This window comes from Labrus mixtus, chromosome 21, assembly GCF_963584025.1.
Source record: "Labrus mixtus chromosome 21, fLabMix1.1, whole genome shotgun sequence".
Taxonomy (NCBI): domain Eukaryota; kingdom Metazoa; phylum Chordata; class Actinopteri; order Labriformes; family Labridae; genus Labrus; species Labrus mixtus.
Genome location: NC_083632.1, coordinates 3960159 through 3986188, shown reverse-complemented (window position 1 = coordinate 3986188; position 26030 = coordinate 3960159). Strand labels below are relative to the sequence as shown.

The 26030-nt window shown below is 40.1% G+C and overlaps 1 protein-coding gene across 26 annotated transcripts in view; it reads left to right on the top strand.

Annotated features, from left to right (window-relative positions):
* The window catches only part of LOC132955077 (ankyrin-3-like), a 159135-nt gene that overhangs the window by 71237 nt on the left and 61868 nt on the right, over window positions 1-26030 (top strand). For 18 of the 26 annotated variants that reach the window (XM_061027741.1, XM_061027737.1, XM_061027730.1 and 15 more), the window contains exons 2-13: window positions 4668-4769; window positions 5200-5298; window positions 8195-8293; window positions 10090-10188; window positions 14105-14290; window positions 15846-15869; window positions 19296-19394; window positions 20984-21082; window positions 21381-21479; window positions 21666-21863; window positions 23424-23522; window positions 24559-24657. In XM_061027741.1, the coding sequence (XP_060883724.1) occupies window positions 4668-4769; window positions 5200-5298; window positions 8195-8293; window positions 10090-10188; window positions 14105-14290; window positions 15846-15869; window positions 19296-19394; window positions 20984-21082; window positions 21381-21479; window positions 21666-21863; window positions 23424-23522; window positions 24559-24657 (1302 nt within the window). The remainder of the gene's footprint in view (window positions 1-4667; window positions 4770-5199; window positions 5299-8194; window positions 8294-10089; window positions 10189-14104; window positions 14291-15845; window positions 15870-19295; window positions 19395-20983; window positions 21083-21380; window positions 21480-21665; window positions 21864-23423; window positions 23523-24558; window positions 24658-26030) is intronic. The other 8 variants (XM_061027731.1, XM_061027751.1, XM_061027748.1 and 5 more) reach the window with 1 other exon arrangement.

Below are 26030 nucleotides of genomic sequence, written 5' to 3'. Positions count from 1 at the left end.
ATGCAGTGTTAATAGACTTCACTGGAGTCGTTGCTGACTTTTATGAGACAGTCTGCTTACTCATGACCCTCGAAGATGTCAGAGAGTCTGAAAAACACCAAAAAGAGCCTTTAAAAAATACCTTCATATTTCATGTTTATATTATAACCAGCATGTTTGAACAACAGTTTGATTACATTCCTTGTCAGAGTTTTGTTAATTATGTTAGAACACAATGAATGGCTGGTATGATGCACTAAAGAGTATACACTTCTTGATCTCCTGTTCTCCTCGCTCTGAAGTCAGCGTATGACTTTTCTTTTCTTTTCTAAACTTCGATCCAGCAGACGACAAACTGTGTTTGTAGGTCTGAGTTTGGTTTGTTGCCGTATGTCCATGGTTGACCTTAGAGCAACCGTCACTCAGATCAGGCAGTTCAAACAGTGGTGGTCATGATGTCTACAGCAGAGAGGGATGGTGACTCTTCACCTGAGCAACCATGGCCATATCTATTTATTTGATTTTTTAGACATATTTTTGGCCTTTTTTTATGCCTTTATTTTGATAGGACAGTGGATAGAGTTAGAACCAGAAAGAGAGAGAGAGAGTGGGGAATAACATGCAGGAAAGCGGCCGCAAGTTTGAACCCGCCCACTTGTAGGACTAGATGCTCTGTACAGTACATGGGGCGCGACCTAACTTGCCCCCATGTCCACATCTTAAGCCCATGTTTGGAATGTTTTTTATTCACTGTGTAAAGAACAGCTGACATTTTCCCTGCTAATCAGGTGTTTTTGGTTGTTCCTGTTTTTGTCCCTATTATTATTTCATAGCTGCAAATATGCAAATCTGTAGCTTGTGAGTTAAAAAAATGTATATGATGTTTTCTCAATAAACATGACATGGCAGAATATACACCCATGTGTTCTTGGCTGCACTCGTACATAGTGGAAGTACAACAATGTTTGGAGATTCAAAATAGAAGAACTTTGCATACTTAAGTATTTTTGAAAGCAAGTACACCAGTATTTTAACTCAAGTGGCCAAACAATGTGACCACACTTTGACTCAAGAAATGAAGTTGTGTATTTTGTCCCACCACTGACTGGAACATATATGTCACTTTTCCGGCATCAAATAAAGATTTTGGAAACCAGAGTGGGTTTATAAATGCAAAAACTATGAGCACATACTCCGAATGAATGTGTTTCAAACTCTGTCGTACCTTTTTTTTTCTGTGTGTGTATATTCTGTCTAGAGAAGATTGTAGGTTAATGGGCACACGGAGCCGAGGGTAATTGGAGAGTTCTTCCCCTGTGTACTTGCCGAATACTCGGGTGTGGCGGACTGTAGCGCCGCACTGCAATCATGAAACTGTAGACGCACTCTTTGTGTCTGTCTGCCTCTCTGCCTGCTTTTCCTTCCTACATTTTTTTAAACCTCCTCTACACACGCTTGTTCATTCTGCTTCATCCACGCTCTGATTCTCTTTCTACACAAGTTCCCCCACACTGCATGCATTCATTCACCCCACTGCCACACACACGCTGCCACACCCTGAAATCCTCACACACAAGATACGCAGACATGCACACGCAGCATATTTAGCTCCCCTCGGCTCAGCTTTATGACGGAGCGTGTCTGCAGTTGCGACCAGTTTGCTGTAAATTGCAGTGTTTTTGTCACACAGGCTGGTGCATGCAGCAGTAGGTGTTAGCACAGTGTGTGTGTGTTTGTTTGTCCCAGATTTGCTGCTGCTTCTTGGAAAAAATGCGCCACAGAGTTCATAAACAATAATTTTGGATGCTCACAGCCCCCCAGTTGTTGTCAGGAAGCACGAGTGTTTAATGCAGCGTTCGAGGCTGGAGGTGATAATCTTCTGCTAATGGGTGTAGTTTCTACCGGTCACAGAGCATTCCTGCTCCACTCTTCACTTTGAAATTATGTTTTTGTCCCTTCTGTTGTTTTTCAGGATTTATTTCTTAGAGAATCTCTCTTTTTTAATGTTTGTTTTTGGGCTTGTTCGGCCTTTATTGTAGAGACAGGAGAGTGGAAAGCGCAAGAAATCAGGGAGAGAGGAGAGTGAAGAATGAGATGTGGGAAAGAAGCCACAGGTCGGATTTGAACCCGGGCCGCCAACTTGGAGGACCATAGCCTCGCGCAAACTAACCACTAGGCTACCGGCGCCCCTTAACATTGTCTTCATACTTTGAAGTCACCTTACATGAGTCGAGACAAGGTGATAAAAATGAATGATATTATTTTGAGTGTAAAAGTATAAATATAAAGATAACTGAGCAGCGGCAAAGAACATCGAACCCTTTTTGCCCTGCGTTTTGCCTCACAGGCTGAATTCGGGCGGCCATACTGTATTTATTTGTGGTGCCTAAAAGGAGGACCTGCAGATGTCTTTTTGTATATATATATATATATATATATATATATTATATATTTACTTTATTTGGACCCACACATAATCACAAACAATTATACAGTCAACTTACTGTAGGTATGAAAACTCCTCCATAGTAATCCATCTTCTCCGTGTTTTCTAGCAAAGATAGAAAGCGGAACAAAGAAAGAGAACATCGGGGGGATTTCCAATTCAGAAAATAAAAATGGCTCTACATATGTGTACACCGAGGTCGGTCATCTGCAGATGCTTTTTAAGGCAGAGGGGTCACAAAAAGTACCCGTGGTGGTCACTGTTGATGGAGGTTGTAAACTCTTACAAACATCTGCCCTGAGTATTTTGATCGATGACTCCTTTAATATCAGTGTCTGGTGAAAAAGCTCAAACTGGGTTTTTTTTATTTCAGAAACAAGTTTTTCTGTTTTTCTTTTAATGTTAAAAAAAAACACCTTGTTGCTGCAACTTTTGTTTTACCTGTTTTAGACTATGGTGATCTTTTGTACTTTTGTACATGCACGCCTCTGCTCAGTGTCTCCATATGGTCGATACAGCCTACCATGAGTCCTAGAGGTTCATAACAAACTGTAAAGCGCTCTGACTCACCGTTGTGAGTTGTACTCTCAGGTAGGACGGCCTGCTGTTGCGACCCGTAGGCTCAAACATACACACTCGTAAACATTTATATACTGTATATATACCAAGTCTATTCTTGGTCTGCTCCCACACTATATTATATGTGTTTTTATAACGTAGAAAAGTACTGGAGTGTATTATTTGCATTCTCAGGACCTCTTTATGCTCTCTGTCCCGAACGCACAAACAGAAACTGGGTAAAGGGCTTTTGGGTATTCTCCACCCTCAGCCTGGAATCTGTTGCAGAGTGACTTTAACTTCAAGGAGCTGGTGTCATTAAATGTTTTTAAATCTACAATGAAAGACACGGAAACAGCAGATTCGACAAGACGTTGATGAAGTAGCTTTACTACTTGAACTACAGACTCCCAGATTTGACTCATAGATAATGCATATGTTGGTGTTTTGTAAAATTGTACTTTGTCTCCCTTTGTGTCTCCGTCTGTAACTTTGTGTCTGTGCTGCTGACTGTCTTGGCCAGGTCTCCCTTGGAAAATAGGTTTTTAATTTTTATTTGACCAACCTTATTAAATAAAAAGAATAAAAAATAAGATAAATACTTGGAGATTAAAATGTCTGTATAAATAGATATATCATTTTTTAAGTATTAAATTTACTCTTTATCTTGAGTTCTCATTATTATTCTCCTACTTAGACACTTGAACACGACATCAAGACGGCTATACAAGACAAAAGCACTGTTATAAAGATTTACATTAGTCAATAGTATTTTATAAAATATAACTTATAGGCTCTGACAAAGAAATATGACATGCATTAATCCATTGTAGTGCAGTCACAGTACACCGAGGGTTTGCAGAACATTTATAACTTTTCGTTTATCTTCTAAGTTTCTCACGAGTTACACTGATGATACTTCCTCTACATTTTCTGATTCATTGCAGCATGTAGTTTAATGCAAATGTGTACATGTGTTATGTAAAGGACACATGTTGGTACAGAGCTGGACTTCTTATCACACAGATAAAGTAAATCCCTCGGTTGTAGGTTGGATTTGGCAGACTGTTTATTCTTGGCACGGAGATGTGATGTGTAGCTAAGCTGGTGTGTTTCAGGAGACGGAGTAATCTTACTTTGTTTTACCATTGAACCTAAACTCGTTTCTTCTTTTGGCTCTTATTCAAAGTGTGAACAGAAACGATACCCTACATCTTCAGCCTGAAGGGATTTATTCATCTTATCTGTGATTGCAGGGATTCATGGTGATTCTATGACTCTCAGTCAATTCTGATTAATACTGCTTTATTTATTTTATGTTTTATAAAAATAATAAATAGCCTTGAGTAATAGTGATGTGTCAGTCAGGAAAGAGCTATGTGCCTTTTTTTATGACTACGATGGGACCTGGCTCCCTTTTTGTTGTTACTTAAAGGTCACATATTCTGCAAAACACACTTCACCATGTGTCTCTAACACTGACATGTGTCCCTAGCCCGTCCACAAACCCTCCAATTATGAGATTACTCCATCCTCTCCGTCTTTTGCCTGCTCCACTTGGGTTACAAAGTGCATTTTCCTGATTTTCCTGAATTGTATCGCCCTTTCATAAATGCTTCAAAGTGAAATTTAAGATGAGAAACCAACCTGTTCTTCTTCTTCTTCTCTGTGTGTCCTCCTGCAGACGGATGTAAACGCTTGTTACCTGCGATCAGCTCGTGCCGGGAACCTAGAGAAAGCCTTGGACTACCTGAAGAATGGAGTCGACATTAATATCTGCAATCAGGTAAAGCAACAGTGAACCTCCACTACAGATTGTAAAATAATATTCCCCCCCAAGTAAATAGTTTGGTACAAGTGATCACTAATATTTCTCAAACTTGGACAGCAAAACTTCACTGACTAAATCAACAGCCCAACTCAGTCAAAGGCTAAATTATGTTATTGACCTGAGACAATTAGGTACCAATTTAAGGGGGGGGAAAAGCATGAATCGGCATTGAACCTCTATGGAGGACATTATTGGTTTGTCCAACAATGTGGTCCAGACTGACATATTTAAACACCTCTGTGATTGTTTAACATCAAATTCTGTTCAGACAGTAATGGTCGTCAGATAATTAACCTCATTGATTTTCCACCTGAAGCCGATCTGTTTTATTTACTCCATGTTGTAAACTTTCTCCTTGTCTGGATTTTAAAATCTGTCCCTTCAGAATGGCCTGAACGCGCTTCATCTGGCCTCGAAGGAAGGCCATGTAGAAGTGGTGGCTGAGCTCATCAAGCATGGTGCCAATGTGGATGCAGCTACCAAGGTGTGTATTACCCAGGATTCACATCCACACACACACGTACACAGAAAGGCTCATAATGTATGCATGAATCCACACACACCAACACACACACCAACACACACACACACTGCTGTTTGCTTGGTCAGCTTCTTCCCAAAGTCACATTGCTTAAGCAGCACTAAAGGAGATAAATGGTTGTGTGTCAGCTGAGGTGATTTAGTAAAAAGCGATAGTCTGTCTAATCGTGTGCATGACAGTGTTTCTAACATAAATGTGTCTCTACAGCTACTGCATCTAAATTATGAGACAGTGACACTCGGTAGTGATTTAATTCTCACACAGTTAATGTATGCATCAAGAGGAAAAGTCATTATGTTCAGGGAGATTGTGGTTGCATTGCTTGCTAACCCTGCATGCTCAATAATACATTAATCATGTAGGCAGCAACTGATAGGTGAAAATGTTGTTTAGCTAGCTGATCAAGCTAACTGTAAAGCTAACATTAGCTTAAAATGGACAGGAATAAAGTTGAAGAAAGTGGGGTTGATAAAGGCTAAAAATAGAAGTGGAGTGAATATTTGTTGACTTGGGCCAATTGTGATTTAAAAAAAATAGATTTTCACAAAACTGTCAAAATATATCTTTAAAGGTTAAGAAATGTGCAGCTTGTAGCATCAAGCGCATTAAAACAGAGGGTAGGGATGTTAGCTTAGCACATTTAGCTACAGTTCTAAAGGAAGGTGAATTTTTAGCATTTTTGGAGACTTAATGTTTACCTGTCTAATTGATCAGCGTCCTTATCGTAACTTTAAATGAAAGCTAATGTTATTTTGGTCTCCAGCTGAAGTTATTAGCTAACATCATTTTAACGATCTGCTGTAACGGACTAGCAAGCATTAGCTTAATATCTGACACCCTACAAAGAAGCTAAGGTAAAATATGTTGACCTGATACAGATATCCTCCTCAGCAGTAAAGTTAAGGTTTATGCTACAGTAAAAAGAACATGTACATTGAGCATTGGGCTTGAAGTTCCCAGACAGGCTACCTAATTGATGCTAACATTATTTCCTGTCTCTTCAAAAGGAAAGAGTTGCACATCGGCTTCATTTTTCAACAGTGGAGGTTGCCGCTTGGAGTTACAGCATGAATTCACTTTCAAGAAGGGAGGGGGGAAATGTATATGCAGCAGCAGGAATGACATAATGGTAACAGCTGCTGTTAATCTGTAGCTGACACACAGACAACAGGTGCCTCCATTAGAGATTTAACATGCAACTTAATCTCCATTCAGATTTTCCTCAATTTAAATTTTTCGCCCCTTCATCTTCCTAAACACAAAATAAACATGACAAACTCTCTTTTTTTTGCTTTAAAGACTTTCTATGTGATTTTTCACACTTAAATATAATAGAAATCAAGTATATCCTCTGAAAATAACTCTGTGAGTTATGACTGTCTACAATGGGTGTAACACAGAGTCCCACTGTCTGTGATGTTTTCCGAGTCTTATCTTCAGTTTGTTTACATCGCCCGGACGGACAGCTGACTCCTCCCCTCGTGTATAAAAGTTGTTTAATTGAGGGACTAGAGAAAAGAAGAATAACATACTGTACTCACTGCTTAACTGTGTTTCTAGATCACGCTCATTTCAGGTAAATTTACATGCAGTGTGAAGATACGAGAATAATAAAGATCGCTAGCATTAGCATGCTAACACAACAATGCAGCGCGAGTTGTTTTGGTTTCATGCGACATCTGATGGATTAAAAAAAAACGCATATAAAGCTTTTAAAGTTGACCTATTCTGCTGATCCCCATTTTAAAACTCACATATAGTGTTACAATGCTGGATGCCAATACTAAACCACGGTGAGGTTTCAAATCACGAGGTAAACGTATGTTGGAGTATGAGTCTGCTTAACGTCATTAAATGGCTTTTCCTGCATTACATGCGATAGTCTCCCGATATGAAAACCAAGAATTCCACGGGACGGCTTCATAGGCCGCTGAAAACTCTTAACTAGACTCTCTTCTCCCAGCACTGGAGAGCAGACACTCCCCTGGCAGCCTTGCAGCATTCTGCCCCCCCCCCCCCCCCCCCCCCCAAAGATGGCTTCCAGAGAGCTGGCCAGTCAGAGGGAAAGAGGGCCTTAAAGCGACAGCAGCTGAAATAAACCATTTTAGGCAGAGGCTGAAGTTAGAGTTTTTAATGACGCCAGTATGAGATAGATAAGGAGTTTTTTTTTGTTACAAATCATGCATTAACTGTTTTTAACTGTTTTTGAATTAAGTGTTTTGTTTTGTTTTAATTAATGCTTTGTGAAAGAGGGGCAGACATTATAAGATTAGTCTTCTTTCTGCTCCTTTTCATTCAAAATTTGAGATTTTATGTTTGTTTGTTTTTCTTAACTTTATTGTTTGTTTGAATGAAATAAATTTACAAATAAAATAAATAAATAAATGTAGAGCTCCTCTATACTGTAGGTTTCACAGACTGACAACATGAACGCTGAAGAAGAGTATAGGGATTAGTAATATGGGAAATTAAGGAAGCTGTACATCTAAAGCAATCTGTGTTAATTATGTGTAATAATGTGTCATCTAAGTGTTATTTACAGTCATCATTCTCAATGAAGCTAGACAAGCTCTTATAGGGGAAACATAAATAATAAAGTATCTTGTATTTTCCTTTATTATAAGGGAAAGGAGTCATTTTTAAGGAACTATGACAGATGAATGATAATATTAACCTTTGCCCCAGTTCTCTCCCTTCCCTCTGTCCACATTGACAGACTCTTAAAGACAAGTAAAAGTGTATTAAAATGAAAGTCCTGATTCAGTTGGAAATACAATAAAGATTATTTTCTGGAAGTTTTTAAATGTTTTTCTTTTCTCTCTTTTTGTGTCCACAACAGAAAGGAAACACAGCCCTCCACATAGCTTCTCTTGCCGGGCAGACAGACGTGGTGAAGGAGCTGGTCACCCATGGAGCCAACGTCAACGCACAGTCTCAGGTAAAACACACACACACACACACGCACAAAAAACACACACGCAAACACAAAGCTCTCAAACTGTGAAATCATCCTTGCTGGAAATCCAGGTTTGAGTTTGTGCGTTCATGCAGATGAATGTGGACACAGCTATTGTACACACAGTATCCTTTTTTTTTTTTCGGGGTGTGTGTGTGCTGTGTCAGCGGCTCTGCAGTGTTTCCTGGCCCACATTCACACACACACAGAGACACACACAGAGACACACTATCACTCTGCTGTAGCCACCACAGCCATGATGATAATGTTAACATCAAAGCCTCAGTTGGAGCTTTTTAGAGAGGAAAATCAGAATAATGTCGTATTGATGAGCTGTTACCTCGGGCCCGGTGGTGTAACGATTGACTTCATGCTGGCTCTATAAGTGAGGTTTCTCTCTTCTCTTGACATGAAAGGAAATGTTAAAATATTCCTTGAACACTCACAATAACACCTTTGCTGATTCTGCAATGCAGCATTTAGTCCTGCTGCTCAGAGTCGTGCTTTCGCCTCTTTTTATTTGTTTCTTTTATTTCCACTGCGTCCTTCACTTCTTCAGCTCTTTGAATGTGAAGTCTAAATGAAATGTTGTGTAACAGAGAGAACTAAAAGGTTTTGGTGCACCTGAGTTTATACAAAGAAGAGGTGAGAGAAAAGGGAAGGGGGAGCTTTTTGTTTGTGTGCTGAAGTGATTAGTCAATCCTCGATTTTCTCTGCAGATCTGTTTTTTCTTTGCTTTGTTCTGGTGTCACACAAAGACATGGAAACTAACACACACAGTCCCACAGCTCCAGCTTGTATCTTTGTGTTATCAGGTGTGAGGCATGTATGAAGGTGACAGTATGTGCTCCGTGAACTTTGCTCGTCAATCCATGTGCAGCTGTAGAGCTCAAAAAGCTTTACACTGGACATCTGATCAAATACACATGAAATGTTCTACAGTGAGGATTTGTAATCATCATCATCAATAAATCATGACGAGGCAGATTTGTCTTACAAACTCAATTAAGACAACATTTTTAGATTAAAAAAACCTGATGGCCTGATGTTTGTTTTTGCAAGACACAGCAAATCAAAGAGTGAAAAAAAGTCACATTAATGCAAAAATCCTGTAAATCCAATTCTGCTGTAACGCAGATCTGCTCAATGATTTTTTTTTTTAACACGGCCAGTCATGACCTTGTTCAAGCAGAGATATCAATGGGAAAGATCATCAAACTATCTCACTGTAATTCAAAGTCACACTATTTGTGTTTCTCTATTTTTAAAGACCAAAAAGTGCATCATTTTTTTTATAGCTTTGGTAACTCCTGGGAAGAAAACTGTCTTCAACTCCAGTGTGCGCTTGACGTCTTTTTAACGTGGCACATATTTGCACACATAAAAGACAAATTCTGACTTTTAAATGAAAAAAAGTAGACGATAAAACGATCAAAACATTGAAGAATAAAATGTAGAAAATACAAACAAGCATACAGCATTTACTGTACACACAGAACATGGAAAAAAAAGAAAGCAAAATAGGAATATGGGAAGTAGCCATGAAATCAACAATATATAAATAAAAGAAAACTGTTATAATGAGATGCAGAAATCATTGTTAGAAGCTAAGTCTTTGTTTCTAGCTGACAGAAATGTTCCTTTTTCCTTCTTTCTCTAGAAGATTTATGAGTTACAGCTAATGTTTAAATTCCTTGGATTAAACAGTGAATTATAGTACTCATCATGATGTTGATTTCATGTTGGATTCATTGTTTTCTCTTTTTTGTCTTTTCCAGAATGGCTTCACTCCTCTGTACATGGCAGCGCAGGAGAACCACATGGACGTGGTTCAGTTCTTGTTGGACCATGGCTCGAGTCAGAGCATCGCCACAGAGGTAAAACAACAAACACAGACACGCTGTAATAAATGAACGCTGCGTTTACACTTAACGCCTGTAAGTACAACGCAGAGCTGTCAGCAGTAGATTGTGGTTAATAGCTGGCTGCTACCACTGGCTCATTAGAGGACAAAAGCTTGAAAACAAATGGAGTCAAATATCGTGTTAGGGGTCAAAAAAACAACCAAACATGTTGATTTAAAAGACGAATCTGTTGACTGAATGGTGAAGAAAGTCAAGAGATAGAGTGACTACAAGAAGAGGCGACAATTTATTCACTGATAGTGACCTTGACTGCCCTCGGGGACGTTTCTGAAGCCTGTCGTCTGTGGTGTGAGAGAGTGCTACGCTGCGAGTGTGTCACTGCGATCCATCATCTGCTGTAGTACAGGCAGACGGCCAACAGCCACTAAAGTGTGACAAACACAACCTGCACTGAGGCCAAAACCCTCTCCGACTTGGAGATCATGTCTAGAGACTGGTGGTGCTGTTAGTGCCTCTAGTGTTAGAGCAGCTGGAAATATATAATCCAAACTAGCTTCTTACTTGATGCTGGACAAGAGGACTACATCACCTGTTAGTGCCAGAGTGAAATGTGGTGCAATAGTAAGTTAGAGACCTTGTTAAAGGCTTTATAAGGCTTTTGATCCAGCAGATGTCGCTCTTGAGCACCAGCATGAAACCAAAACAACTCGCGCTGCATTGTTGTGTTAGCATGCTAATGCTAGCGATCTTTATTATGCTCGTATCTTCACACTGCATGTAAATTTACCTGAAATGAGCGTGATCTAGAAACACAGTTAAGCAGTGAGTACAGTATGTTATTCTTCTTTTCTCTAGTCCCTCAATTAAACAACTTTTATACGCGAGGGGAGGAGTCAGCCGGCCGTCCTGGCGATGTAAACAAACTGAAGATAGGACTCGGAAAACTCGGAAAAGTACTTCAGATATGAGCCATGACAGATTGTGACGCAACGTTCGGCTGTATCGTTATGTCATTCGTTGTCTCATGTTTAGCAGCTGAACCGGGCGCAGAAAGTCGTCAACTGTGAAGGACGATATGGATTAAATGTTGCCAGTGATGACGCACCTGCCAGTTGTCTGAATATTGTCAAACGTGTTTCTTCACCTTCCACCTCCGTCCTTTTCATCTTTCCTATCATCTCTTTCGTCTCTCCTTCTACCCCTCTTCCCTTTTGTCTCCTCCCTGTACCCCACTTTTCCCACCACATCTCCCCCGTTTCTCCTCCCCTCTTCCTCCCCACAGTCGGCGACAGAGTGAATTATTCATGTAGGGAAATATATATCCATGTTTGAAGCAACCCCCGTTGTTTAATAATTCATATTTAGGCATTTTGGCATGAGGCAGAGTATGTCAGAACATTCCTTTTCAGAAAAATCTTTTGTCTGCATTTCATCTCTTTTAATTGCATCTCTGATTATTTTATAGTATTAAAGGACCGATATGTAAAATATCTACTGAATAAAATGATAAAGTGACCTTACTATATGATCAGACGTTAAGGAAACATGCTATGTTGAAGTGCTGGCTTCTCTGACAACAATGCAGCAGCCAGTATGTCCTCCTTCTAACTTTAGATTCTGGTCCTGAATGCTCTGTTTTTGTTTGGACCAGAGAAGGTAGGCGGTTTGTCAGGCATACAGGTGAGGCAGCGATGGAAGACGGTCAAGAGAAGTGGTTCAGATAGAATTGATTGTACCCGACCTAAAAAGCCTCTGCATGTTTCTAATAAGCTCCACGAGCAGAAACGTGCTCAAACTAGGATCAATATTGGAGATGCTTTTATAAAAATGGAGAGAGGTTAGAACACAGAAAGGTTTACAGACCCATGCAGAGCTGGATAAACACTGAAGCTACAGTGTCCACCACATGGCGACCAGCCTGCACAGTGACTATAGAGAGGAGGGGGCGGCGGAACAGCTCTCTTTGATGTTTTCAATTTGGACTGCAGTACCCATTGTAAACACTAGGTGTCAGAGGTACATATTGCTCCTTTAAATCCCATTTTGAACTTTTAATAGAGCAAAATACTCTCACTATAGTCTTCATGACTTAAAGCTAGTATTATAATCAGTTATCATTTTAAAGCTGGGGCATGTGTGTCGCCCCTTTACAACAGAAACACTTTGTATTGTTTGAATTTGTGTTTTTCTTTCTAAGATATTCGCCCCTTTTTTGTGAGGCTAAATTGTGCTGCGTCATTGCTTAAACATAAAATATCAAAAGTGCTTTTTTGTGCCTTTTTGTTTCCCGCTGCCGCTGTTGTCGTGTCGTTGAAGTGTTTGAGGACATTAATCTGACTTTGTGTCTTTCCACTGAATGTATAATAAAGCAGATGAAGCAGGAGGGGAGCGCTACGGGATGACTTCTGAAATCCTTTAAAAAAAAAAAAAGAGGCTAAATTTATGCGTTTGAACATGTTTGTCTGCCTGTGGGGAGTGGATGTATGTGTGGTTATTCCAGAGATGCTGCGCTAGGATCTGATCATGAATGTGTCAGTGTGTGTGTGTGTGTGTGTGTGTGTGTGTGTGTGTGTGTTTATTAGCGTATGGGCGTGTTGGTTTGCATCTCGCCTGCTCTGTTCTGTGTGTGAGCTCTGCAGGATCTCCGAGGGGAGGTTGTGCTTTGATGTGTGTTTGTGCAGTGATGCCGAGTCGTTTTTTTCATCCAGACGGTCGGTGTCCTGAGTAAACACACACACACACACACGCCTAATGTACGCACACGCATTGCATTAGCTCAATGTTATTTACCTTTGGAGAAATCTTTTTTTTTCTGAGATGATTCATGGATATTACTGCCAGAATAGCGTGTGTGTGTTATGCAGTTAAGTTTCAGCCCCCTTTTCTTTCTTCATTATTTTCCAGGAGCAGCTGCAGAATTTGCTTTCTATTTGTCCTCGAGCGAGATGCTGAACTCAGTCACACTCATTCATCGTCTTAATAGCATTAGCTAAAATGCTTAAATTGCCAAAACGGCTGATATGGCTGCCCCGTGCTTCTTAAGCTCCTTTTAGACATGCAACACTTGACGCTTATCTCGTGAATCATTTCTGGGGAAGCTTCAAGACACTTCAGAAAATACGCAAAGATTTGAGATTCAGTCACAAAGTTTTCCATGTCAGTCATGTTTTCTTCAGACGAGCATTCCTCGTCTATTAAAGAGGTTAAAGACCGATGGCCGTAGTTTTCCTCTTTCTCTAAATAAGTATAAAACCTTTAGGAAATCAGGTTCTCTCTTGTATTGATGTGTGATATTGATTATTAAAGTGCTTTTTATTCTGTGAGCGTTCAAAGACGGATCACGGGTCCTTCAGATGAGACAGGAATACTAACTGTCCTCAGGAGACACAGAGCTGCTAACCCAGTGCGTGTGTGTGTGTGTGTGTGTGTGTGTGTGTGTGTGTGTGTGTGTGTGTGTGTGTGTGTGTGTGTGTGTGTGTGTGTGTGTGTGTGTGTGTGTGTGTGTGTGTGTGTGTGTGTGTGTGTGTGTGTGTGTGTGTCTCATGTTTAACATTCTGCTGTGTGATTTGTATGATGTAAGATTAAACAGAAGGGAGTTGTTGCAGCAGTCAGACACTTCAAAGACGAGTTTGATTTGATTTCACTCTGCTTTGAAGAACAGAAAAAAGAGAGACTGTATGAGAACATCTTTTATCTTCAGTGAGTCAAAAGTTCACCTGAGCAAACTCAGGTGTACCATCTGTGTGTGTGTGAGCATGTGTCCCCCCCCGATACAAACCCTAGTCTACTCAACAACTCTTAAAAACTGGAACCTTTTTGTATATTGGTTAAGCTGTTGGCATCTTTTTGAATCTAGCAGCTACTAGCATCCGTCGACTCACTTATACCACTTCCTGGTTTTAACCGCCCTGGTTCTTCTGGTTGACAGGATGGATTCACTCCTCTGGCTGTGGCGTTGCAGCAGGGTCACGAGCAGGTGGTTTCTCTCCTGCTGGAAAACGACACAAAGGGGAAGGTCCGGCTGCCTGCGCTGCACATCGCCGCACGAAAAGACGACACCAAGGCCGCAGCGCTGCTCCTCCAAAGCGACCACAATGCAGACGTGGAGTCAAAGGTATGGTCTCTGATAAACAAGAATACAAATCCCATAATGACCTACTATATGATGAAGATTATAATGCCCCCTTTTGACATTATGACGCATATTTTTAGTCCAATGAGACCCCAATGTGAAATATGGTCTTTACTTCTGATTGTTTCATTAAAACAGGTGTTCACTAGTTACCTGTGTGCTACAGGTCTGTTTCCTTTACCTTGAGATTCAGGGGAAATAAATGATAATCAAACAAATTAAAGTTCAACATCATAATAATTAGTTTTAGAACTGTTGGTACATAAATGGTGTTATGGCCGGTGCTGTGATAGCTGTTTCCGGTAAGTTAGCCCGCTGCTGGATAGTAGCGTCATGATTAGCATAGAAAAGGGACGATGGAGAAGCTTTTTTCCCCCAAAATTTCATCCTCTTTCAAACAATATAAAGTCACCATATATACCTTCAAGATATGCTAACCATGGGGATTACACAGCGGAAAGAGAAGTGGCCTCTTTAGCAATAGCCTCATTAGCATTAGCATTAGGAATGACAAAACCATTTTTCCAAAAGTTTCATAACAAAGTAGGGAAAAGCAAAAAAAATGACACAACTTAAATGCATAAAACATATATGATTAAATTTGCAAATTACATTTATACAATTTTAGAAGTGTGACGGATTAACTTTTAGCCCAAATCAGAGAATATAAGAAATGTCACAAAGTAATACACACACATTGTGTTTTATAGCTTAGAGTTTTTTTTCTGTAGTTTATTAATTATGTGACCACAGCACATTGTACAATTTAATTTCAGATAATCATCCTTTAAATCATTTAAGGTTAAAAATGTGTATTTTGTCATGGCTAGCTGAAAGACATTTTATTCACTACACAGTTAAATATAATGTATGGACGCATGTCAGCTCAGGGCTTCCGTACAAACAATGTTTGGCTTTTTCAGTTTTTAGCTTTTTTAAGTTATGTGAAACTTTTTGTCTCCATTAAGTTGAGCAGTCAAACCCAACTCTGTTTTGACTTAAGGTGAACTTTTTCCTTACTTTTACTTAGTCAATGGATTTTTTCCCCCCAGAAAAACTTTGTACCAAGAAAAGGAAATATAAACCACAGCGTGCCTCTAATTCTTTGTACAGTGAAAAATGAAAAAAACTGAGGTTGCTTCCTCAATGAATTAAAGAAACAAACGGTTCCCGAGTGTGTCTTTATTGTGAACTTTTTGGCACTTATTGTTGGTTCCTTTTAAGAAAGACATCTTATTTATTTTCAAGTGTCACTGAGGGCAAGAATAGAATTTCTTGTCTTTCCTCTTTTACACAAGGAATCAGTGTAGATCAAACAACACACATTAAGGCAGAGTGTCCGTCCATCATGTGGTTGTGTGTGTTGTAGTTCTTCTCATTGTTTCATGATCCCATCCTACAGCTTCGTGCAGCCATGGTGTTGGTGTTGCTGTTGTAGTTGTGGTGCACTAACCACCCCATTCTCTCCTCCTCCTCCTCCCTCTATTTGTTCCTGTCCTTACCCTACCGCTGCCCTGTTTTCCTTTTCCCTTTCTAGATGATGGTGAATAGAACAACAGAGGTACATCTTGTCTTGTCTTCCTCTGCTCTTCCTCCTCTCCTCCTCCTCTCCATCGTTCACTCACGGTCGTCATCGCACAGCCAAAGCTTTCTGTCTGCTAGCATGAACACTAAATGCTGGCATGAATGCTTTTGCTGCTGACAGCACCTCACCTGTGTGTGCTTGGTTTGAAAGCCTGCATCACATATTTGACCTGCATATTGCTGCTTTTTGGCCAAGATAGAGTTCATAAAAGGAAGAATTTCAGCCACTTAACATTTGAATATAGTTTGTTGAGCTGTTATGACTTTTTCAGATGTGTTTTTCATCACGAGAAGCACTTAATCTTTCTCATCAAAAGTGATATTTTTGTGTGTGCTTTGGCCAGAAAATGCTTGGCATGCATTGCTTCTCAGTGCCAGATCAAATTAACCCTCACTCTGTAGGTTTTTGTCGTCATTTACTGTAAATGGTTCAGTCCAAGTCTGCGTTTCTGTCATGCTCTGGTGTCAACAAGACACCCATAAATATGAATGACAAAGGTATCACCAGAAAAAGACACTAACATAAGCTGTACCAGGTAGAAGAATGCAAAATCTTCCCCAATTGGATCTGCTAGCATTGCTTTCTTTTGCAGGCCTAGTTATATTGAAGGTACTGCAAACTCTATTTACATGTCTCCCTCGCACAAAAAATCCGAACATAAAAAAGCTTTTTCTGATGAAGTTGTTCAGTTGTGACTAGTCTTAAGGCGGAAGACCGTGGTCGACAGCAGCAGGGAATTCAAGGAGGTAGCCCTGTTTGGTTTTATGTCAGCTTGCATAGCTACAGAACTGAACAATTGCTAGCTAGCTAAAATAGCTAAACACTGTCTTGAGTGGCTAAGTCAGATAATTAATTCAGACTCCTTGAAACAGAATTGATCTGACACAATCTGTGAATTTAAAACTACAACAACAAAAAAAAAATGCACAATTGAAAACAAAAGACTGCATGTTACCGTTTTAACAGATTGTCCATCTTGCAGTTTGAAAAGGTTTAATAAGCTTATGTTTTAATTAAGCTAATGCCAGTTCCATGCAGGGTGACTATTTTTTTCTCACTTGCTTGCTTATGTTAGCCTTGCTGCCTAGCTAAACGCCTCACTGCTAACAAAACCAGCGACTTAAAGGTGTTTATTTGAGCTGAAATGAAATATTAAAGCTAACAGAACAAAGCCAAAGTAAATATGGTATGTTTACCATATAAAATATGATGCTAATGATGCTAGCATGCTATCACAGACTGGCTGCAGGAGCAACAAGGTAATGAATGAGGTTAACTTAACATTCACTGGTGTTGATAATAATGACTTTCTGGTAGTTAAATAAACTGTAGCATCTCTGCTGCAGCATTTAACAGCCCACAGCTCTTCCATCCATTTCCTCATGACTTTCTTTTATCAATCTACAGTTCTGTAGTTTCATCCAATAAGACTTAAGAATAACATTTTTGACATTTCTCTTTTTTCCTTAAATTGTTTAGTGATTGATTGAAATGCAAATAATCTCAGATGTTAGATTATTTTTTTAAATGTATAAACTGGAAATGTACAAATGCCTTTAATTGAATGAATTCAATGTCCCTGTGTAATGATCCAGCTGTCACTGAGGGAAACTGGAGGGGTTAAGTGATTGTAATGGACTTAGCCTCGCTGAAGCATGCCAGTAGATGTTATTTATTTGCTGACATTTTGCTGACTATTTAAGAGATAATGCTGATTTCTGTCACTGTGCTCAGAACAGCACTTTCATCAGATTGGAAGACAACAGCTTTTTGAATTTTTGAAGCATGTTCAATGGCATGTTGACCTTTTTGCAAGTGGAATGAACAAGTAGGCTACAATGGTCTGAAATGCCGAAGAGATAATATTAATGCAATTATAATGCATACTTTATCAGAAGAGATGTGCTAAATGTAGCTTTTCAGTTTATTTAGCTCTGGTAAATGTGAAGATATGGATCTTAAGCCTTGAAAGCTTTAAACTAAAATGCATGCCACTTGCATGTCTGTGAGACGACACTGAGCTTTTGAATAAGAGAATCAACCATTGCATTGTTTTCATATGACAGGACTGAAATGTGCGTATGTTTGCTTATATAGAGTGCTGCAGGAAGTTCTTTTTGTAACACTGCCCTTAAGTTAGCATCACATCGCTTCCTTCAACAAAAACCTAATGGATGAGTGCCAATGCAATTTGGATTAGTGCTCATTGCTCAGCTCCGTTATAGCCTACTGTCCCTGCGATGAGTTGCAGATCTTCAAGGCTAGACAGTTAGCTAACAAGTGTAAGACCTCCAAAAAGTTACAAGGCGTAACTTTTCTCTTTATTTATTGAAGAATTCACAGTTCTCTTTTTTCCTTTATTTTTTCTTTAACTGCAACAAAGCACACATTGCAAAGAACAAACAGAAAATAAGGCACAATCAACAATAAGCTAGCATAAACATGCTTAGTCATGCTGCTAGCTTACAGCTCTGCTGGCTATCAATTTATTAAAATCTAATCGTCGAAAGCAACAAACAACTTAAAAACGTACATTCTCTCTCTGTACACCCAAAAACACAAAATAATGAATATTTACGGTGGTTTACTGGACTGACAGGTGTGAGCATTGTAGCTATTATTCAAGGCCAGCGTTAACTCCAGCTCTTTGCTTTACAATTGATTGATCAAAAGTTAGTTTGAGATAACACTTCCAACATCGTGACCGATATCGTTGGGGTGAAACCAATGGGTGATGTCACTGAATATAGCCTACATCCATGTTCTGTACAGTCTATGGTTAGGATGTTTTAAATCAGCACAACTTCTGTAGCCTCATTTAGCCACTTTTTGTGACCTTGATGACAGGCTATAGCTAACAAGCTAAACAAATATAAATTACATGAGGTTGCCTACTTGCTGGCTAATTATAGGTTGTTAAACATACATAAAAATCTCTTTAATTTAACTCAACCAAAGACCTAATTTCAGGCTTTTAAGAGTAATCTCATTGACTTTGAGGCGAGGGAACCGAAGGTGCAAATATGCTAACTGATTTCTTGGTTTTTTTCGACCGATCCTGTAGCACTCTATTGGGATTCTCTCCTCACTGACCTGATCAGTGTCAGGTTGTGGTGCACAAAACTTGCCGAAGAAGTGTTACACAAGAAAAGTAGAGGTATTTTTCTGTTTGTTAGAAACAGAAACTCCACCACTGATTTTATTTTGTCAATTTTCAAAGCATGTTCTGCTCAGCTCTGGTCTGCTGCGCTCTGTCAGCCTGCTTTTCAGCTCACTGCTCTTTTTTCTGTTACGTTCCTATCATGCTTTGCTCACGGCTCATCACGCGACACTATTTGCATCTTTCCCTGCGTCTCTAAAGGACTCTCTTGTTTTTTTTTTTGATTTGTCTTTTCCCTATAGAGCGGCTTCACTCCTCTTCATATCGCGGCTCACTACGGAAACATCAACGTAGCAACACTCCTGCTGAACAGAGGGGCAGCTGTGGACTTCAAGGCAAGGGTAGGGAAACACACACACACACACACACACACACGCACACACACACACACACACACCCCTTTTGAAATGAGAGCTGCTGCTGCTGCAAACTCTCACTCCAAGACCCTCGTATTGGATCGTATGCATGTCTGTGTGTGCAGGAATGTTATTCTGACACATGTCCGATCTACAGCTGTGCATGTCACTCTGCTGCAGGAAACTCAAACATGTTGTCCGTCTTCTGTGTTTAACACCCTATTGACTCTCTGATTGGATGCTGGGTTTGTGGGTGTGGAAAAAACAGGGCGGTGTTTGAAAATAAGAATGAAAGTGGGGACTTTGATTATTTCTGTCAATCAATCTTCACCTCAACTTCAATCCAATCTGAAACAGGCTTCATATTGAGTCAAGTTTTTTTTCTGCATCTTTTTGTTACTGCAGCAAAAAAACCAAATATTCCATTTTGATTATACGGCTGATGATAATGTCTTTGTTATTGTACTGCAGTTTATTTAAAGTCAGTTCAATGCACTCTGCCCGTCTTCTTTCAACAGAGAGAGTAAATTAGTTCCCCAATGAAAACAGCCCAAAACAAATGAACAATACGTCCTGCTGATGCATCTTAAAAAAAAAACTACTTTTCAGCAGTTTTAGGAAACGACAGCCTTAAAAAAAGATAAATATTTTGCATGTTTTTAAAGAGTTTGAGACCAAAAAAAAAAGGGAATCAGGGCTGAGGGTGTAAGATCCCGCTGGGACGTCAGAAAGTATTTAACTACAGGCTGACCTTTTTACTTTCTTTTTGTTTGTTTGTTTTTAGCCATGTTTATTCCCTTTAAGTTAATTATAGACATTCATCTTTTTACTTTTTTGTGTTTTACAAAAAAAAAAAAAAATGTCAAGACATGTTTTCAAAGCACCTTTCATTGTTAGTGGATCTTTACAAATACTCCACAGTGCATGGTGTCCAGTTAAACTACCCTCTTCTATCAACCACATAGAAATATCCCCCTCCCACTCTGTCGTTATATAGAGGAAAGACACAGAATAACCGAGGAAGAAAGGACTTGGTTAAACAGAAAGCTCTTCTGCTGAAGTTGCCTGATGGTTACATCCTCTAGAGGGGGATATTTATCAATTTTCCCTCTATAATTTTCTCCCTGCACTGTCAAACAGAGACACTTTAACTCCCACTGAAAACATTTAGTTTCAGATGATAGTTGTTTTAAAACACTACAGACATGATCAGGCTTTCTGGCAACTTCACTTCCTTTTTTTAAAGTTACTTTTGGGCCTTTCTGAGTTTAATGAGCTGACAGTGGGCAGAGTTTATCTTACAGAAGAGCCAAACAGAAGTACTTCAGTTTTTAGTTCGTTCTGTTTTAAGAAGTTTTAGGCCGTCCTGGAAGCATTCAAGGAGCGGTTAAAGACTGCAGGCTGTGGTGTTTACCTGTCATCTGCAAAACAATGAAAACTCACTCAACGTTTCCTTACAGACGAGTACGGGTTGTTCTGCACTATTTTCCTATTGTGTTGTTTTTTCTCTTATCTTAAAATCGATTGATTCTGCAGATGAATAACAAAATACTTTTACTTTTTTTCCTCCTCAGAATGACATCACACCGCTGCACGTAGCATCCAAACGTGGAAACGGCAACATGGTGCGACTGCTGCTGGAGAGAGGGGCCAAGATAGATGCTCGGACCAAGGTAACAATGAACATAGTTTGATGTTGAAGGTGACACGAACTCAAGGGAACAAAAATATTTATTTGACAAGTGAGGGGCTTGCAAAAGACTGAGTAACCTTAAAATATTTTAAAAAGGCAGCAGATGAGTTAAGACCCCCAAACCAAACCTAAGCCTTTTCAATTTTACTTCAAATACAGGCTCATAACTTACCCATATATTAATCTTTGAGATGTCAAAATCAGGATCTCGTTGCTTAAGGACACTGTTGATAAAGGTTGGAAGTTCATAAAGTGACCCTGTCTGTTTCTCTCCACAGGACGGTCTGACTCCTCTGCACTGCGGAGCGAGGAGCGGCCATGAGCAGGTGGTGGAGATGCTGCTGGACAGAGGAGCTCCGATACTGTCCAAGACAAAGGTACACCTCCATCCTGTGTTTCTCTCTCACCCTCCTTTATCTACTGTGTAACATCTACTGTGTGCGCTCTCTCACTCTGCTCTTAAACAGTGAATTTACTCCCATTTCTTACTCTTTAAAAGTCCAGTTTGACTCCATTTAACCTTGTTTACATATTTCTTTGTCTTCTTCTTTGTTTCCCTCCAGAACGGCTTGTCTCCGCTCCACATGGCGACGCAGGGCGACCACCTGAACTGCGTCCAGCTGCTGCTGCACCACGAGGTGCCCGTGGACGACGTGACCAACGACTACCTGACGGCGCTGCACGTGGCCGCACACTGCGGACACTACAAGGTGGCCAAGGTGATCGTGGACAAGAAGGCCAACCCCAACGCCAAGGCTCTGGTAAGAGGATGAGAGGAGAGACTCTTTCTTTCATAACGCTGAGATGAGTTTCAACTAATAAATACAAAATAGTTCCAATTCCAATGCTGCTAAACTCTAAATGTTTTCCCTACTTTTGATTTACGTGTTCAATTAAAAAAACACTACATTTTAGGGACACTTTCCAAAATACACCAAGACAGATAAGCCATACACAAACACAACTAGTTAATTTAGAGCAGTGGTTCCCAACAGGAGGTTCGGGACCCAATAGATGGTCGCATAGCCATTATTTGTGGGTCGTGAAGTTGTGCATGGGAAAAAAAAGATTGTGTTTAAACATGTTAGTTTTGGTCTTTTTCTTTGCACCGTCTGAGGTCCAAACTTTTTCAAAATGTTCATTAAATAAATCTGATTTGGTTTAAAAAATATTCAGAATTTGGGTCGCTAGGGCGATCGGATAGCCTAGCGGTTATGTCGTGCGCCACATGTGCGGAGGCTACAGTCCTCGCCGCAGCTGAGGGTTTGAATCCATCCTCTGCCCATTAAAGCATGTCATCCCCAACTCTCTCCTCCTGACACTTCCTGTCTCTCTTCAGATGTCCGATCTGATGGAGGTAAAAATGGCCCAAAAACATTTTTTTTTTTTTTTAAAAAAGGAAAATATATTTTGGTCGTGATTTTTCAAGGAGTTGGTGATTTAGAGTAAAAGCTGAAAAACAAACCCTGCTCTGGTGCGATCTCGCTTTTCTGTGAAAGATGTCATATCCTGAAACCTGGACCTTCTTATAAAAACAGGTTGTGGTTGTGGAAAGCTGCAATCAGGTCTTGATGATTTCATCCTCCCAAGTCTTTAATTTCTTCTCTTACCTCCATCTTTACTCCTACTTTTTAACCCTCTCTTTGTTGTAAACAGAGAAAGAGAAGTAAGGGACTTAAAGGAAAGGAGAGGAGAAGGACAGAAGTGAAGGATGTGAATGGAGGAAACAAACAGACTGACATAGATTTCATAAACCCGACGGCTGTCTTGGTGTAAGACGACCATCTCCGCTCTGTAAGAGGAGACGTCTGGGTGTGGTGAGAGCTCTCGGGACTTTATAGAGAGAGAATATAAGAAGGGGAAAAAAAGGACATGGAGAGGAAAATGAAGTCATAGGAGCCAGAAACCTCAAAGTGAGGCAAGAGGAGGGAGGAGAGAGAGAGAGAGGGGGGGGGAGAGGAGAGTTTGTGTTGTAAAGAAAAAGTATCTATTTCAGTGCTGCACATTTTTTTTTTTTTTTACAGCTTTTGGTTGAGTCAATTATTTCCACACATGCTTGTCTGGTTTGCTGAAGGGTTAAAAAGAAAGAAAGAAACGGGGGAGAAAAAGAAAAGAAGTCCCCCCCCCCCCCCCCCTCCTCCCCGGTAGTGCCATACTGTATTTTCCATACGGCTTTCCAGGTTTTTTTTTCTCCAAGCCAGAGCTGCAAGACTCTACAAAGAAACACACACTCAGAAAGTGTTTGGACTATTTTTGTTTTTTTGGACTCTCAGAAATCTTTATGTTTGTGTATTGATTTCTGTTTTTTTTTTTTTATTTAGAATGGTTTCACTCCTCTGCACATTGCCTGCAAGAAAAACAGAGTCAAGGTGATGGAGCTGCTTCTGAAGCACGGAGCGTCTATACAGGCTGTCACAGAGGTAGGGGTGTGTGTGTGTGTGTGTGTGTGTGTGTGTGTGTGTGTATAGGTGTGTTTAATTTTTTTTATCGGGTGCCATCAGTTCTTCTTCGTGTGATCAGTTCTTACAGCCAATCAAAGCTGCTGTGTCTCTCTTTGTGTCCTCTGTGAACTCGTCCTGGTTGAACTCGTCAAAGTTGTGGAGACTCAGAACGATTACGTCTTCTCTGATCGACAGGATGAGCTCGATGACCTATACTCAATGTTTGGATTGTCAGGCGGAAACTGAAACATTTTTACATTCAATTTAGGAGCGTACATTTTTTAACCATTTTTGGGAAAGAAGTACTTTAATACATAAGTATATCACAATCTACATCCCTAAAATCTTCATCCCTAAAACCACTGGAATCATTATTTCAACAAGCACTCACAACTTTAGACAAACAACCCATTCAGTTTTCATCATAGCCACATCCTAAAGAAGTGCACCCTGTTATTTGGAGTAAACCTATCAGATACAAAAAATGTCTGCCTGGTTTATGGGATTCTAGCGCCGCCTCCTCTGTCTGGCTTTATTAACTTAAACACAGCCACAAACAAACAAACAGGACCGCTGGAGGTGCAGCTATATGGGTGGTTGCACATGCCCCGCTCAGGAAGAACTCGTTCAACCAGGATGTTTTTTTTTTCCCTTCAGAGCATCGCATCTCTGTGTGGAGTTCTCTGCAGCTTCCTCCCCCAGTGCAGAGTCATCTTTAGGTTAACTGGTGACTCTAAATTGTCCTGTAGGTGTGAATGTGAGTGTGGCTGCTTGTCTGTCTCTGGGTGTCAGATCTGTGATTGACTGGCGATCAGTCCAGGGTGTAACCCCGCCTCTCGCCCAATCACAGCTGGGATCGGCTCCAGCAGCCCGCGACACAGGTCGGGAAAAGCTGTCAAGATGATGGATGGATAGTTAAGAACCAACGCTGAATCCTCTTGTATATCTGGTTTTATTCTTTTAAATTAATCTGTAAATGAAGTCACTTTTTCCCCACCTTCTCCTCTGTGTACAGTCCGGTCTGACTCCGATCCACGTCGCAGCTTTTATGGGACACGACAACATCGTGCACCAGCTGATCCACCACGGGGCTTCACCAAACACCAGCAACGTGGTGAGTTCAGGAAGTTCCTCCGTTATTATGTCACTGGTTCTTTCTTATCTTTCTACTCCTCTTTCTTCTTCTTCTTCTTCTTGGCACAAAAGACTGTCAATATGGAAACTTGGAAAATGTACTCGGGGGGGCAGGCCAATGTCGGGGGGGAAAAAGTCAGCCTTTTGTGTTCACACATGCAGCTCACCCTGAAGGAGTAAAAGAACTACATTATAGATTTTAATTAAAGGTGGAGTAGCATTTTCGTTGCAGCAGCTTGTAAACACAACATTCAAACTGGAAACACACACTCAAGTGCAATCACTGAATTGTATCGACTCCTAATCTCACCTGCTGTGCTGTTATTGGCCGGAGGAAACACAGCATCTCCCCGCCAAGAAACGTCCTGAGTCAACTAAAACATGGAAATCCAGTCAGAGGACAGAGTCTCTGCAGACACACTCACCACCACTCAGTGATGATTGAGTGGCTTTTACTTTTCTATAAGTCTATATTTGTATAAGTCTATATTTTATTCTCATGGGAACAGCTTCTGACTCTTTCTTTAAGATGAAAGACATTTTGAAGAATAAATTAAATAGAGAATCTTCTGTAGCAGAAATAAATTATGAGAGGGAATTACTTTTATTATGTGTTTTGGCACGTTTCATAAACTCAAAGGACTTTACAGAAAGTAAAAAAAAACAATCCATAAAAGTTCAGAAACAGAAAATACAATTTTAACATCTCCTTTCTTTATTAGGCAGAGATTGAAAAAAGGAGCAAAACATGACTTGTGTATTTAAGTAGAATTTTGATGTACTTTAACTGAGAATCTCCATGTTATGTTTCTCTATACATCATTATTTTTTTTAAAGAAATTTCATTATAAAGCAGAGCTAGCAACAACTTAAATAGTACAGTATAAGAAGCTATTACAATATATGAAAATAGAATTTAAAAATGTAAAATATAAAAATAAAAAACACAAAATGTACAAAAGGTGAAATGTAGGAGCTGTGCAGTGGACTATGAGACAAAATCTTCATACAGAAGGAAGAAAAGTCTCCCAGTGTATGTAAGGAAATGTCCATCTTGTCCATCAGTACTCTTCTTACTGACCGCTGTTAACTCTTAAATCACGTTTGAAATAAAGATGAACAAAGAGAAGACGGAGGGATGTAGGGGAGGAAGGGCTGAAAGAGAAGAACGGAGTGAAGAGCAAACAGAGAGGTGGAAGAGGAGGGAGAAAAAAAAAGAGTTCTGCAGTAAACTCTTCAACCCCAAAGTATTTGGTCGCCCACGCTGCGTCTGTGGCCAGGTTACCGTAGAAACTGAGTATTATGGGACGTCATTGTGGTGAGCGGGGTGTGGAGAGCGAGGGTCTCTCTCAC